This window comes from Corylus avellana, chromosome 1 (assembly GCF_965113065.1).
Source record: "Corylus avellana chromosome 1, dhCorAvel1.hap1.2, whole genome shotgun sequence".
NCBI classification, from domain to species: Eukaryota; Viridiplantae; Streptophyta; class Magnoliopsida; order Fagales; family Betulaceae; genus Corylus; species Corylus avellana.
In genome coordinates, this window is record NC_142490.1 from 43,574,477 (window position 1) to 43,590,194 (window position 15,718).

General features: G+C 36.2%; 2 protein-coding genes across 6 annotated transcripts; both read left to right on the forward strand.

The window, feature by feature from the left end:
- The first annotated feature begins 2,809 nt into the window (after positions 1-2,809).
- LOC132170656 (uncharacterized) lies at positions 2,810-6,701 on the forward strand. 2 transcript variants are annotated; one of them, XM_059581718.1, is made up of 10 exons: positions 2,810-3,000; positions 3,815-4,578; positions 4,713-4,901; positions 5,011-5,119; positions 5,250-5,308; positions 5,381-5,552; positions 5,647-5,714; positions 5,881-6,003; positions 6,076-6,304; positions 6,398-6,701. In XM_059581718.1, exons 1-10 carry the CDS (start codon positions 2,865-2,867, stop codon positions 6,484-6,486), a joined length of 1,938 nt encoding a protein of 645 aa, XP_059437701.1. In that variant the 5' UTR covers positions 2,810-2,864; the 3' UTR covers positions 6,487-6,701. The 2 variants fall into 2 exon arrangements, with proteins under 2 accessions (XP_059437701.1, XP_059437700.1); XM_059581717.1 differs by having other exon boundaries at positions 5,881-6,304.
- Positions 6,702-11,790: 5,089 nt separating this feature from the next.
- On the forward strand, positions 11,791-14,566 carry LOC132171419 (uncharacterized). 4 transcript variants are annotated; one of them, XR_015909465.1, is made up of 3 exons: positions 11,791-12,780; positions 13,801-13,888; positions 14,049-14,566. XR_015909465.1 is itself a non-coding variant. In XM_088511803.1 (2 exons), exons 1-2 carry the CDS (start codon positions 11,965-11,967, stop codon positions 13,804-13,806), a joined length of 822 nt encoding a protein of 273 aa, XP_088367929.1. In that variant the 5' UTR covers positions 11,791-11,964; the 3' UTR covers positions 13,807-14,566. The 4 variants fall into 4 exon arrangements, 3 of the variants coding, with proteins under 3 accessions (XP_088367929.1, XP_059438713.2, XP_088367928.1); XM_088511803.1 differs by having other exon boundaries at positions 13,801-14,566; XM_059582730.2 differs by lacking the exons at positions 13,801-13,888; positions 14,049-14,566 and adding an exon at positions 12,988-13,089.
- The last annotated feature ends 1,152 nt before the right edge of the window (positions 14,567-15,718 follow it).

The window sequence follows — 15,718 nt, forward strand, 5'->3', positions numbered from 1 at the left end:
TTGTCCGTTCGGCTGATGCTAATCACAATATTTTCTTGCAGCTGGCAGCCACTTCTATATCTTTGTGCTTGCATGCATTCCTATTACATATTGGATCCTACATCATCGACCATGATACTCACATCTCTTTCGGATCAAGATTTGAGAAACATTGTAGCTACCCTTGGTGTAGGTTAAATATAGGGATTCTGATGTGGGTTTTCTTTCTTTTTTTTTTAATTTTAATTTTCCCTAAACATATGATAGATAATGGGTCATAGGGTATTTGCTGCTAGTACTCTTAGAATAACTAAGGAAAAATGTGTTTTACCCTTCTGAAGTTTGAGCCTTTTTTTTTTTTTTTTTTTTTTTTTTTCAATTTAAGCCCCAGTGTTTTAAAATTTGCAATATACCCTCATGAAGTTTCAAAAATTGTCAATTCGAACATTCCGTTAGACTTTGCCGTCTAAGAAGACGGAAAGCCCACCTCGTGAGATGCACGTGCCATTTTTGAACTTCTTCTTTCCTGTTTGCCCCTAATATATATATATATATATATATATATATATATAAATTGGGGGTTGTTGGCCACCCTCTTTGGCCATGGGGCGGCCAGGCTAGCCCTAAATAGCTAGTTTGGGGGTGGCATCGGGTTTGGGGGTGGTTTCGGCCACCCCCTTTGGCTCTTTGGAGCCACCCCCATCCGACCGTGCCACCCCCAAATGGCCATGGGAATGGCCAGAATGGCCATTTGGGGGTGGCTGGGGGTGACTACGGCCATTCCCATTTTTTAGTTAATATTTATTAATTAATTTTGTATTTTATATATATATATTAGGGGCAAATAGGGAAGAAGAAGTTCAAAAATGGCACTGCATCTCACATGGTGAGCTCTCCGTCTTCTCAGACGGCAAAGTCTAACGGAAGGTTCGAATTGACAATTTTCAAAACTTCATGAGAGTACATTGCAAATTTTTAAATATTGGGGTTCAAATTGAAAAAGAGTTCAAACTTTAGGAGGTAAAGTGCATTTTCCCATATAACTAACAAAAGTAAATTGTTGAAATAACACTGATAAATCAAGCTCATTTATTTGGAATCTTGGATAGGGTTATAGGAATAATCCTAGAAGTCTTCCTTAATCCTTATGTTCTTCCAAAAGTGATGTAACTTTAAAATTATCATTAAATTTTTAATAGATAATTATTAAATTTTGATTTACCGAGAATTTTAAAATCTACATCAATTTTTTAGAAACACAAGAAAAATATAAAAATGACTTTTTGTTGTTACGGTGCACAATAATTGATGAACAATATACAATCGAAAAAAGAGAGAGATTAAGAGAAAGAATCGAAGCACAAATTTAACGTGGTTCAGCAATTTGCCTACGTCTACAGAGAGGCGGCTGTATTTTTATTCTTAATGATTCAGGATTACATCATACATATATAGAAAAAACCCTAAACCCTACTTGTACGGACGTATTAAGAAAATTCAAAAAATACTCCGTACCGTACCGCAAGGGCATTGCCCCCACACCCTCACAACCTAATGACTCCCCCGCAAACTTAATTACACCCATGGACCAGTAGACTCCCGCTCCGTGAACGTTACTATTGCGACATTCACTCTGCTCCCATTTACTTGACCTTCCACTGGTATTAATATGAGCCACCAATTCCAACACATTTTAACATTACTCGTCCCGTAATACCATGCAATTTCTCAAATCCAAGTCATTGCTTTGTAATTGTCGTCTAAAAATATGTTGCATTATCGATCTGTTTTAAAAGTAAAAAAACCAAGAGCCATTGGCCCATTGCACAACCCCTTTTGTCCATCTCACTCCACGACTACCACTCACTAGTCACCACTGTACCACCATTGGTGTGGCAACCAGTCTCGTGGTCTCTCCAAGCATGGATATGTGACATAGGGGTAACAATTTGGATTCACGTGTTTTGTTCGGATCATGTTGAGGCATGATAATTAATTCATTTATTTAGATGAATTAGACTCCTTAATTCTAACATGCTAATTTTTTATAAGTGTGATTTAAAAATAACAATATGAAAATATGGGTCTTGTTCCTTCCTTTAAATCACAATTTTTTTTTTTTTTTTTTGTGAATTTACGATTTCAAAAAGTATAATTTAAAAATAACAATATTAAAATATATGATTTGAAAACATGATTTTTAATTTTTTTTAAACATAGCTAAGCTAAGCATTTAGTAAAATTATATTTTGACATTTAAAATTGCAATTTAGCATTTAAAAAAAAAACACTTCATTACTTCAAAACGCATATTTTCAACATTTTCAAATCCCATTTTTTTTTAAAAAACATAATCTTAAGTAATTGATTTTTTTACAATTTAATTTAAAATTACAATTTTTTATTTATGAAATTACAATGCCAAACGTACCATTATTGCATCATATTACTTAAAATTTTAAATAATGTAATTTTTTTTATAAGATTTTATCTTATATTTATCATGAAGTAATTAATGTCCATTTGACTAAAAAAGGATTATTTTCATTTTATTTAGAATTGATAATATTTATTTTTAATTGTGATTTAAAGTAATGCATTTAACGAGGTATATTATATCATGGTTATTGACTTATTTGGTTAGCATATATATATTTTAACAAAATTAAATAATATGACCTTATATACTCCATTAAATGCACTAATCATCTTTGTCCAGTTGTCCTGCTACCTCCTTAAGTCGGTTCGACAGAGATTGATCTAACGGCGTCCCTTTATTTCCTCGACGCTATAAATACTTCCCAACATCCCTCGCACGGGGCGTTTTACTTCGCGCTTGGCTCTCTTTCTCTCTCTGACTCAACTCATTCTGTTATACCTTTCAAATGGCATCGACGAAACGCGAACATTCCGAACAAGGCGAACGGGAGACGAAGAAGGCAAAGATTGACGATGTAAATGAGGCTTCGGAATCAAAGCCCGCAGAGCGCGTGGTACTCAACCCTGCCGACTGCAACTTAGGTATTTGCTGCTCCTAAAGTTTTTTGCCACTTCTTTCTACTATTGGAATTTAACTTTGACTGATAGGTGTAATTCTCTCAATTTTCCATATCTTTGGCAAAATTCGCTAAAAAATTTCCTATATACTTTCTAAATAGGGTTTTAGGGTAGATGAATCTAGAAATTAAGGATTTTTAAAATGCTTTTTGTATAAGAGTTTCTAGGAATCTTGAAAAGATTAGTACATTGGTACATGTTAATGATTTATGACGTATGATACCATTAAATTCAACGAATTAGGTAAGAAAAAAGAAGAAGATTGTGCTTAATGAGAAAGATATGAAAGTTAATGATAGGTATGTTACTATAATCAATGAGGATTGCTCCAGGAGCGTAGATAATTATATCCGGAGAATGTTGATTATTGTGTGGCATAGATATTTTCACTGTGTTCTAAAAGGAACAAGATGTTATAGAATGAGAAAAGAATAGGAGCCATAGAGAAAAGAATAAATTTCCGGTGTGCATTGTTGTTCTTCGTTTGGATGTGAAGGGCCACTTTTATATGGGTATTGTTCTTTCCAGTAAAGTTGCATTAGTTTGCAATGTCGTGAAACTTTGACTCAATCTAGTTGTTATCCTTAAGTGACAAGAAAATCAAGAAGCATCAAAAGAAGGAACAAGATAGGGATGCATTTTTTAGCCTTTGATTGCAGACACACCAAAACGGATTCACCTAAATAGCTAAATTATTCAATTGCGTGTAAAAGAGTTCCAAAGTCAGTTTTTGTTATTTTTGTCTGAATGCTCATGTGGATTGCCACCCTTTCTCCAGATTTCAATATTGAAGGCAATGGTCTTCAAGGATCTGCACTTCATGAGCAGGGGTTTGCTTATTGCTGGTCTGGTGCTCGGGCCAATGTTGGGATAACACGAGGGAAATACTGTTTTGGTTGCAAAATCATTTCAATGCAGCCAGTTGATATGGTGGACACGGCCCCTGACCAGCAGCATGTTTGCCGTGTAGGCATTTCTAGAGGGGATGACAATGTGGGGAACCTGGGGGAAACTGAACACAGCTTCGGGTTTGGGGGCACTGGAAAATTTTCAAGTGCAGGCAAATTTTTGGATTATGGTGAAAAGTTCGGGCTTGGTGATACAATTGTCTGTGCCGTTAATCTTGAAGATAAACCGTTGGCTTCAATTGGTTTCTCCAAGAATGGTAAATGGCTGGGTACCGCAAAGAAAATTGATGCTGGTCTCAGTGGTCTAGGAGTGGTGGATTCTCCAACAAGAAAATTACAATGGGAATCGGCCCTCTATCCCCATGTTTTGTTGAAAAATGTTGTGGTCGAGTTGCAATTTAGTGTTGAAGAGGGACTTGTTCCTGAAGAAGATTATAAGCCTTGGGCTTCTGCTGTTGAAGATGGAAGTGCAATAATGGGCCCTGCTATTTCTAAGCCAGGGGATTGTGAACTGATGATGATGGTTGGACTGCCTGCGTCAGGCAAGAGTACTTGGGCAGAAAAATGGATGAAGGAGCATCCTGAGAATCGTTACGTTTTGCTTGGGACAAACCTAGCTCTGGATCAAATGAAGGTTTATGTTTTGTTCTTTTTTTTTAAAAAAAAAAAAAATTAAATTTATTTATTTTTATACACTAATAGTGCTGTTAATTTTGCTGCTCAATAGTATCTTAACTTATTGCTTAATAAAGGTAAATCTTTGTACAGGTGCCAGGGTTACTGCGTAAGAAAAATTATGGTCAACGATTTGATTGTCTAATGGATAAAGCAACTGGGATTTTTAATACTCTTTTATCACGGGCGGCCAATACACCTCGCAACTACATAATTGATCAGACAAATGTTTACAAGAATGCACGTAAACGTAAACTGAAACCATTTGCATACTTTCAGAAGGTAACTACCAATCCTTGACAAATTATTTTGTTTAAAGTTTTTTAACTGGAAGACTCTTTATGCTCATTTCACCTTCATGAATGACTTCGTTACTTTTTTTTTTTTTTAGATTGCTGTAGTGGTATTTCCGAGGCCAGTTGAGCTAAAGGCTCGTACTGAAAAGAGATTCGATGAAATAGGAAAGGAGGTACCAGCTGATGCACTAAATGAAATGTTAGGTATCTTACGACATTATATTGCTTTCATCTTTAAATAGTTATATTGCTACACTTTGTTTCCACCAGTTGTTGTTTCTTTCCCTCCTCATGATTTGTTAATTTATTTTCTTCTGCATGATGTGTTTGGCAGTTAATTATGTTTTGCCCAAGAGCAAGGATATGCCTGGCTCAGATGAGTATTTTGATCAGGTAATTATCTACCAACTTGGATCCATATGTTGCTGTTCATTGTAAAATTGCTAATGCTTTGGAATCCTTAAGGTTATCTTTGTAGAACTCGATCGAGCAGAGTCTCAGAGACATTTGGATGAGATGAAGCATGCTCTAGCATCTGCATCCAATTTGAACTCAAATAACTCTTCATCTTGTTCTGAGAAAAGTTTTATCCCGTCATTTACTGGGTTTTCATCACAAAATCAGGGAGCTTTAGCAGGTTTTTGTCTCACCTTATCTAAGTTTGAAATTAAGAACTGATCCTTTTTTGATATTATTCTTGGATATAATACTGATGATGTTTCACACTTCAGTCACTGGAGGACATTGGCAAAGCTCTTATTCACCTCGCAATCCATGTAATTACCAAGGGCCCAACCAAGTAAGTTGAAGTGTTTCCTTCATCCTCTGTGAGTTTGGAACAGTGATCCATAAAAAAGATCTATCAGTGGGCTGGAGGTTCCTGTTCTAATTGTTTCGCTATATCCAAGTTGTTTATATTAACCTATCTTGGGTAAGGAACTTAACAAATATGCTTAAATTAATAGGTGAATTCAGCATATGAGAGGGCTACACTACCTGGAAGGACAGGATCAGTAGCTGTATCATATCTAGGCAATCAATATCCTGCTGTATCATATCAAGGCAATCAATATCCTGCTGTATCTAGGGTAGCTGCTCCTCCCAAAACTTATTCAAGCTATGTGAATTCACATCCTATAGATGATACTGTTTACTCTCAGAGTTATGGCGGCATTTCTAGTACTGGTGGTGCCCTTTACCCGGTTTTTGGAGTGAGTGCCGGCCCCTACAGTAGCAGCATGGTTGAACCCTCTCCAGTTGCAAGTGCAAGTACAATGCCATCCTTTTTCACCGCTTATGGTGGACATTTTAAGGACATGAGAGCTCCTGGCGCTGATCTGCCCCAAATACCCCCTACAAATTCACGCACGCCTCTGGCATTCTCATTTGGTAGGTACTTCAATTAATTATATTGTTGTGTTGGAGGCAATTTGCTAGTAATCACTATTAGACTTTCAGCTACATTATTGTTCTGCCTTTCAGGTTCACCTTATGCAACTCCGATTGCAAGACCTCCATATGGAAATTTTCCCACTGATATGCAGTATAATGGAGGTCCACGACACTACTAACTTCTCTACAGATTTGCTGGCTCTTCCTTGAATCTTAGCAAGGGCTATGTAAATGATACGATTGCTACTGAAGGCTTGCCTTTTTGAAAACGTTGTACATGATAATGCTAGGACCCTTTTTCTGTTCTTTTCTCCTTTCTTTTCTTTTGGATATATAGCATTTATAAATTCTAAACGAGGAACAATTTTTAAATCCTGGGAGTGATGGTTACTATTGGGTTTCATGTTCCCATTCTGATTCAAGAGCTGGCGAGAGCTTATGATATGGAGGGTCTCATAGCTTTTTATTAAATGACAAGTAAAGCTGCCCTGGCCTCACGCTGGGGAAAATATCCTGGGGAAAAGTTTTCTGTCCAAGCAAAAAACTTTTTTCTTTTTGGTAGGGTATAAAACGTCTATGACTAATAGATTGGCTCAGACGAAGTTATCTGGAATGGTAGGGTATAAAACAACACGTCTATGAACGATAGATTTGCTAGAAAGTTTAGTGTCCAATCTCTTCTTCCTGTGTAAACCAATCTAATTACTTCCGCCGTAGGCCTTGTTGGCATAAATTTTTTGGAAATGTTAGATAGAGTTTGTAAGGGAAGGACCTAACCCATGTATATGTGACATCTAAGGGGCCCAAACCCATGTGATTGGCCTTGCGAAAAGTTTTTTGGCTTTGAACACTCGTCAATTGCTTGCCTAGATTCTTTGTCTGCCACAACTAACAATGAGTCTCAAATGCTGTCCCTAAAGAATGGCTTCCCCTCAAGAAGCACCTATATATATATATATATATATATATATATACATGTGTGTCTGTTCGTTATCTGAAGGATTGGGAAACGAAGTAAGGAAGGGAATGAGAAGATGGTAGAGAAAAAGCATTACACTTCTTTAGTGTGTACGCTATCTTTTTCTCTTTTTTTGGGAGCCAGATAAATAAAAGGATTCATTTCATCAGGATAAAATGTTCTGCTTTAGCCCATACATGTTTAAAAGCTTATGGAGGTCCCTATGGTTGAATTCATTGTTCTTTAATATCCAATCATATCTCTGTATAATTTACTTGAAAGTGAAGCTAGGATTTAGTGGTAGACCACCCAAAGTTGCAAATTATTATGGTTGAGAGAGAGAGAGAGAGAGAGAGAGAGATGTGCTGCTCTCAATACCAAACCAACCCGGAAGTTACAGAACCAAAAAAAGCTTGTACTACGCATTTTTCTTTTAGCTCAACTCTTTATTGATTACCTTTTCAAAATGCCTTCCCGGGGACACCATAACTTTCCGGAGCAAGTGAAGGGTGGGCAAATAAAACGTCATATCAAACATCCAGCCACTCATGTTAGGCTCCTTTCGATTCATATCACACATCAGTATATCTTTGGACCATCGACCACAATTGGGAAATTAACCCAACCTTGTACCAAGATATTTTAATCGAACTTATAAGTTGTTCCCTTCAAGACTCGATCACAAAGCATTTGATTTTGTACTCGACAAGTTTCATATGATCCAATCGTCGACGTAGCGATAGTTCTAATACCAAATGATATAAATCTTAGGAAAAATTTACTATAGAAAACTAATTTGTAAAAAAATAAATAAATAAATAAAGCTCAAAGGCTTATAATTAATACTTTAAGTGCTCGGGAGATGACACGTGAATTTGGCCGCCAAAGCCCACATGGACCAGCATTGCTTCACAAATTCTGGTCTTGATGAATAATCGAAGTGATTTCAACATCAAAGTGACTGTACCACCTAAGTTGGCCAACCAACATAGATATAGATGTGGTCCATGTATAAACATTAGCATGCACTAGTCATGTGCTGAACAGCTGAAGGAATAGCTCCCAATGGCCAAAATAAGACGCTTTATAGCTATTGAAAAAGTATAAATTTTTAATTTAGCTACTCATTTTTTCATACACACTCTCGCATATTATTTATTTTACTCTTTATTTTTTTTTTAAATATTATTTTGTGTGAGATAGAGTGTGAAAGAAAGAGAAGAGAGGGACTAAAAGAAAGAAATTGAGAGAAAAATAATAATAAACAAAGTTTATAGTGTGAATAGTGAATAGGCTAATCAGCCTATTTACTATTTATACTAGAAGGAAAAACTACAAAATGACTATTCTGCTGAAGAGGAAAAAATGCTAATAATAGTCAAATTTGACTATTTTAAAGGATTTGCTTATTCATATGGAGATGCTCAGAAAAATCAAACTTCATTGGTATCAATGCTATCATATTGGGCAAGGAGTCTCCCACATTAAAAGGTGTACACACCTCCAGGTACGAAACGATCAAGACTCTTTCTCTTAAGCTTTATGTTTAGTTTTCTCTTCAAAAAGGACTTTGCTAATTTAAGCATCGAAGGTTTTTTTAGCTTTTTCTTTGTTTTGCAGGTGACGTATTGCCAGTCCGACTGTCCGAAGCTTTGTATCTACATATGAGTTATAATTTGCCGGTAGAGTTTGTAAGATTGAGAAGTGTGTTACTGCCCATAATCAGAAAACTTTTGGTTCAAAGTAAATGATTACTTCAATTTCGTTTAATTAGTCTAGTGAAAACATGAGGGGATCCACGAAAGATTTTCAGAAAGCCTTCAAATTCAACAAAGTCCCCACGTTACATTTCCACTGAAAAGGCAGATTGATACTTGTGAGTAATGAAAAGAAAGATGGCCCAAAGGACCTTTTTGCTTATTAAAGTGAATGAGAGAAAAGAAAAGGAGATATATACAATTCTATCAAAGTTGACAAGACCGATTATGCCCACGGAACTAATATATATATATATATATAGCATCCTCTCTAACATTATTCTTTAGACCTTCAACCTAAGTTACTGCACTACCACATCTGCATGGCACATATCATGTGCTTTGACAGGAACAGAGAAACCTTCTTAGTTTCATAAGGGCCTTTGAGTACATATAAAGAAAAGGGCATCACTGTTTTTTAAAGCTTACGATATATTGAATTATTGTACATTCTCTTCCAATGGAAAAGTGAATAATTTGGTTATAACAATCTAAAAAGTTGGTCTTGCATTAGGCAGGTTTAGGGTGAATTGCTTGTATTGGGCGGATAGATTATAAAGGTGCCCGTCGGTGCTAAATCGCACGTTATTTCCTTACTATGTGAGATCGATTGAGCAAATATTAAAGTAATAAAGCAAATATAGCTAACGTTTTCCCTATCTAATTTGATCAGTAATCATGTCGTATTCATTGTGGCACTAGAGTACATCACCTTTGATTGAGATATTCGTGACATTTTTATCAACGACATAATTAAGTGTAACTTGTTATTAAGTTAGAGGACTTGTGGAGAAATTTACATGGTCGGTTGAAAAATACCATCGGAAGCATATAAATGCAATGTGGTTTATCAAAGAAGAGAGAGGTCAATTAGGTTTTAAGTCACAATCCTACATGACAATAGGCGACGACTATACCATGAGCCATTAAATCTAACTTTTTTCACATTGGAATCCACTTTTTCGAAATTTTATCAAACAAATATTATACTCTCACTTTATAGTCTGACTCCAACCACAAATGCTAGTTTTTAGGGCTACTCTTTGAGTCGGTGAAAATCAACCAACCCATACAAATCCGCCGGTATGTCAATGGTTCGGCCGAATTTTTTGAAACTTTTTCGGTTTGTCAGATGAATATATTCACCATCTCAAGTCAGATATCGGATGTTGGTAACCCACCATGATCGGCCATTAATATATATATATATATATATATATATATATATATATTCTTTCTTTTAACCACTTAAAACATTTATATTGAGCTCTTCAAATAAAAATTAAATTTGAAGAGCCTCTTTTAAAATGAACCAAATATCAAACTCACTATATCTTCCTCTACTTTAGTTAAATATTATTATTTTCTTATTTTTTTAATTTTTTTTTTGTTCTTGGTAGATGAGAGAGAGAAGGAAAACGAATATATAAGATTAAATAACTTTCACTTTTTGGCACTTGATATTTGGAGAGTCTTATTGATCAAAGTTAAATTTAAAATAGAGTAGAGAGCTTGTTAAATGACTCTTTTTGTGAGTTTTTTTTCAAGTTTTTAAAGAAAAGTCAAATTTAAAGAGCTCAATAGGAATGCTCTTACACGTTTATTAGGGTTCCAATTTGCAATTCTTCATTTCATGAGTTCTTTTAGAGACCCTCTCTCAAAGCCCTAATCGCCACTTGGCCTGTCTTTGCCTCTCTTTGTAATTGCCAATAGGTCTCTCCCACCTTCCACTTTCGACCCTAAAGGCATGAAACCCTAATTGAAGCCGAATTGATTTGCTATACAATCCCCTTAATCAGTTGGTTAATTATTGAACTTGTCACGGCTCAAAAAAATGTTGATTACGTCCATGTCACTACTTCAGAGGATTAGTCAAAGTTGTAGTTGAAGTTCCTTAAAATCATCCTGGTCTAACTTTTTAAAGTGTCATAATTCTAAAATTCAAATTTTTGATGTCCTAGTCAGGGCCTACATCTTATGTAATTTTTCCGTGTCATATAGTGTTATTATGTTGCTTTGATACCATTTTTTATGAGCAAGATAAAAATGTCAGCTACATTTATACCATTACTCCTAAAATAATTAATCAAAATTATAAGCAATGCTTCCGAAAATTATTTATAAAGTTTAAACTCATAAGAAATCAATGTGAAATTAACTTTCTACGGCGTTGCAATAGGGGATAAATACTCTAAATCTAAGGAGATTAGTACTCAACTCTACTAGTTTTCAGTAAAGACGGTTCCAAAAGAGAAAGTTGGAAACTTTGAATGAACAATTTAATTGAACCCTTGTACTATGTTTCTTTTTTTTCCTTCTTTTTGCTGTAAATTTGTACTATGTTTCTTGTATTTAAGAACCATCCAATCCAACTAAAAAGCTAACTAAATATCTACACACCAAAAAAAAAATGACAATTAAAAGACACAAATAAGATTAGGAATTATAATTTGTTCCATAAAAAAAAATTAAAAAAAATTAAAAAATAAATAAATAAAGGGTTGTGATGATCACTTGGATCCCCAATCAAAATCCATGAATCAGGACGAGCTTTCGGGCTGGTCCTGACCCTAAAACCAGTGATCAAATTCATGAATGAATATGCATACATCTTTTAAGAACGATTTGTAGATTTTGTGGGACAAAGGTCATCTCGGTAATTGCACCATCCACTGCTCCTCCGTCTCCCTTGATATTCCATGCCTCTCTCCAACGCACTCCAAAAGCCTCTTAAACAACCCCCCCCCCCCCCCCCCCCCCCCCCCCCCGTCATCTTTTAACACTGACCCTCCGAACCTCTCTCTCTCTCTCTCTTGCCTCTTTATGTCCCATCCCATTTTTATTCTAATTGGGTTTCATTTCTCACTCATAAATTTCTTTTGAAAACATGGTTTTCTGAGAAAGTTCTATGGGAATTGAATTCGGTTTTTTCTGCTGTAACCATGAAATCTTTTACCCATGAACTATCGTCAATCTTCTCGAACCCTCTTTTCTCAACCGTTGTCAGTTTTTACGCTCTGATTCTCCTCTATTTCCCACACCTTTTCCTGAAAATTGTTTTCTCGCCGGTACTTAACGGAGCTGGGATTCTGTTATTCACTCTACTCCGACTCGGTGCGATTCAGAGATTCGAAAACGAGTTCGATGGAAACAAAGAAAGCGAGGAAAGCGATTCCCGTGAGCACGGAAAACCCGACTTTCTCGATGGAAACAAAGAAAGCGAGGAAAGCGATTCCCGTGTGCCCGGAAAACCCGACTTTCTCGAAGATCACAAGTGGGTCACGTCCCATTTCGAAACCGAAGTGGGTTTCGACCCGATGCCGTGCTTCGAGGACTCGTTCGTGGAATGGGACGTGAGGGCACCATTGGAGGTCATATACGAAGAGTACGAAGGCGAAGAAACAGAGGATCCGAATTCGAACGAAACCGGTCCGGACCCGAATGAGAGGGAAGCGACCCGGAATGTGGGTATTGATAGGTACCCCTCGTTGTCATTGTACTACCCGGAATCGGACTCGGAAGACTCGTCGGGCAGCGACCTTGGCGAGTTTCCAGCTGTCGGAGAGTGGTACTCGCCGGAGGGCACTAGCTTCAAGTGGAACGAGGAGGACAGAGAGGGTTTGATAGAGATTGCCTTGGATGGGAACGACAAGAGAGGTCTGGATTTCCATGTAGAGGAGGAGAATTTGATCGAGATTGATATTACTCCGACGAGAAACGGTGAATTACCCGGCCAGAAATTGATATTTGCCGGCAAGGTTAGGTTCAGTTAATGTGGATTAATTAATAAAGTAATTAATTAGAGATTGTGGGATTATGGGCTTTTCGGTTTTGGATTTTTTCTTTTTGACATCTGGTTTACCGTTGTGTAATAGACAATGTGAAAGTATAATTAAGCACTAAATCCAAAGATTTAAATGGATTGGTTGGAATGACTAATCTAACCTCATTTTTGTTTTGGATAGGATTGATGGGACTATTCCATTTGTGTATAGACACGCGGCAGGCTTGAGGTTAGGTTCGGTTAATCTTGGTTTAATAAGCTAACTAATTTGAGATTATGGGCTTTTTAGGTTTTTTGGGTTTTGGATATATTTTTTTAATAATACTATATACCACATCATTGTGGTGATATTGTCAATTTATCCTTAGATTATCTATTGTTAAGAGAAAAAACAAAAAAAAGAAGAAGTTATATCCTATATTATCATTTTACTACGATGATATAGCATTGTCAATTTACTATTTTATATATATATATATATATATATATATATATATAATGGTAAAATGACAGTGTAATGCCAACATAATAGAATAAGAATGAGATGAATATGTAGTATTTTGCATTAGTCATTAACTTTTTTTGACATGTTTGCAAAAGGAGAAAGAAATAAGAGAAGAAGATTTGAACTAGTGAACTTCACTTCATGAAACGTAGTTTACAACTTGAGGACAGTGAAATAGCGATGACTTAAGGTATGTTAACATTTTTTTAAAAAAATACATTTGGTTTACCGTTGTGTAATAACTCATGTAAAAGTATAATTAAGGAAATTGGATTCTCTTCGATCCAAATGAATTGAAAAGAATTTAGTCGGTGATAAATTTGTAATTTTGTCCTTATAATATCAATGACTAGTGTCTAGACTTGAGATTTGGATCGGAGAGGATCCTGTCAAATAATTAAGACTATATTCAAAGATTTAAATGGATGGGTCGGAATGACTAATTTAGCTTGAATATATATTTTTTTCTCTCATTTTTTCAAGTGGTAGGTTTGAAAAGGCGAGGGATTGCATTTGGTTCAAAAGTGCACTCGATGAATGGGCATTGTCACCGTAGGCAAAGAAGGTCATGAACATTGTGAGTGAAAGAGATTTGACACACAAAAGCAAGAGAAAATCTAGTGTAGAAGTGGTGATCAATTTAGATCTACGCGCTTAGGTCTTTTTTTTTTTATCCTTTTTCAAATTCAAGCTTCCAATTAACCGGTCGCCTTTTGTAATCTACGGTGCATGTTAAGCTGACCAAAAAGAACGGAGAGATGAAAGCAATGGCATTTCTGAAATTACCGAATCAATTTTCCACGTCTCAAGTTGGCTGACTCTGTGCATCGATTTGAGCTGGGAGACCTGGCAACATCGTTTGGCGCACCATCCCTCCAATTTTCGAAGAGAACAAAACAGTGGTCAAAGGGGGAAAGTGTGATTAGACGGAGCTTCTTCACTAAATGCTCGTCTTTAAACAGTTTTACGTCGACTTAGCGGTGAGATCAATCATGGCGAAAGCAAAGAAGTTCACGTGATCGTCACGGTATCCCATCCCATATTGCTTAACTCAGACTTTTTGGCCAACAAAGGTGGCATCGTGGCAATCCTCATGAAGGGCTTGAGACCAAATAGTAGTGCGGTTGAAATATCTGCAGAATATGTTAAATGCATGGAAATATCTGCAGAATGTGTGGTACATCTGAGTCAACCATTTGCTATTTTCTCTCATTTGATTGAACCAATTTGTTAAAGACTTTACTTTTCTATGACAATGCACCCACTTGGCTCATATTTCCACAAACAAAAATGGATTTTTGCAATGTTCTTTCAACAGACTGCGACAGCAAAAAAGCTATTTTATTTTAGTAAGGTTAATGTGAATGCTTTAAGCAAGGTTAGACAAAATATCTACTTAAAAAGTGTTTTTTTTTGAAAAAAAAAATTTTTGCTATTCATTTTTGAAAAAAACTAATATAAGAAAATACTTCTATATTTACTTGATGATAATCGAATTACATGAGCATGTATTTATACAGAAATTTTGGTTTACATAGCTGTTGAGAATTGATGTTGTGATCTTCTATACAAGGAAATCATTCACGTAGATGGAATGTTAACGTTGTGGATTTATTTTCTCATTTAATTTATGACTGTTGCTGATATTTCCTTCTTCAACACTCCCCCTCAAGTTGGAGTGGATATTCATAACACCCAACTTGTCAAGTAGGTGATTGAATTGTTTTGAACCCAAAGCCTTAGTAAATAGATCAGCGGGTTGTTAAGTGGTAGATATGTGAAAAGTCTGAATTATGCCATCCTGCAGCTTTTCCCGAATGAGGTAACAATCAATTTCTATATGTTTTGTTCTTTCATGAAAGACGGGATTCGAGGCGATGTGGATGGCCGCCTTGTTGTCGTAATACAATTTTGCTTGTTGTGGATGTGGGATATAGAGGTCTGCCAACAATTGTTTTAACCAGGTAATTTCACAGCAAGTTGAGGCCATAGCTCTGTATTCTGCCTCAGCTGAAGAACGGGATACTGTTGTCTGCTTCTTTGTTTTCCAAGATATTGGTGAGCTTCCAAGAAGTATACACTATCCAGTGACTGAACGTCGAGTGTCTCTACATCGTGCCCAATCTGCATCACAGAATGCATGCAATTGAATGTTGCTTGTGGCCGATAAGAGAATTCCTTGTCCTGGAGACTGCTTGATGTAGCGTAATACTCTATGTGCTGCATCTAAATGAGATGTTCGTGGCTTGTCCATAAACTGACTCAACACCTGCACTGCATATGCCAAATTTGGTCTGGTAATCGTTAAATAAATCAACTTACCAACTAGTCGACGATATGACGAGGGATCCGCAATGAGGTCTCCATCATGTTTACTGAGTGCCAGATTTTGCTCAATGGGAAAAGT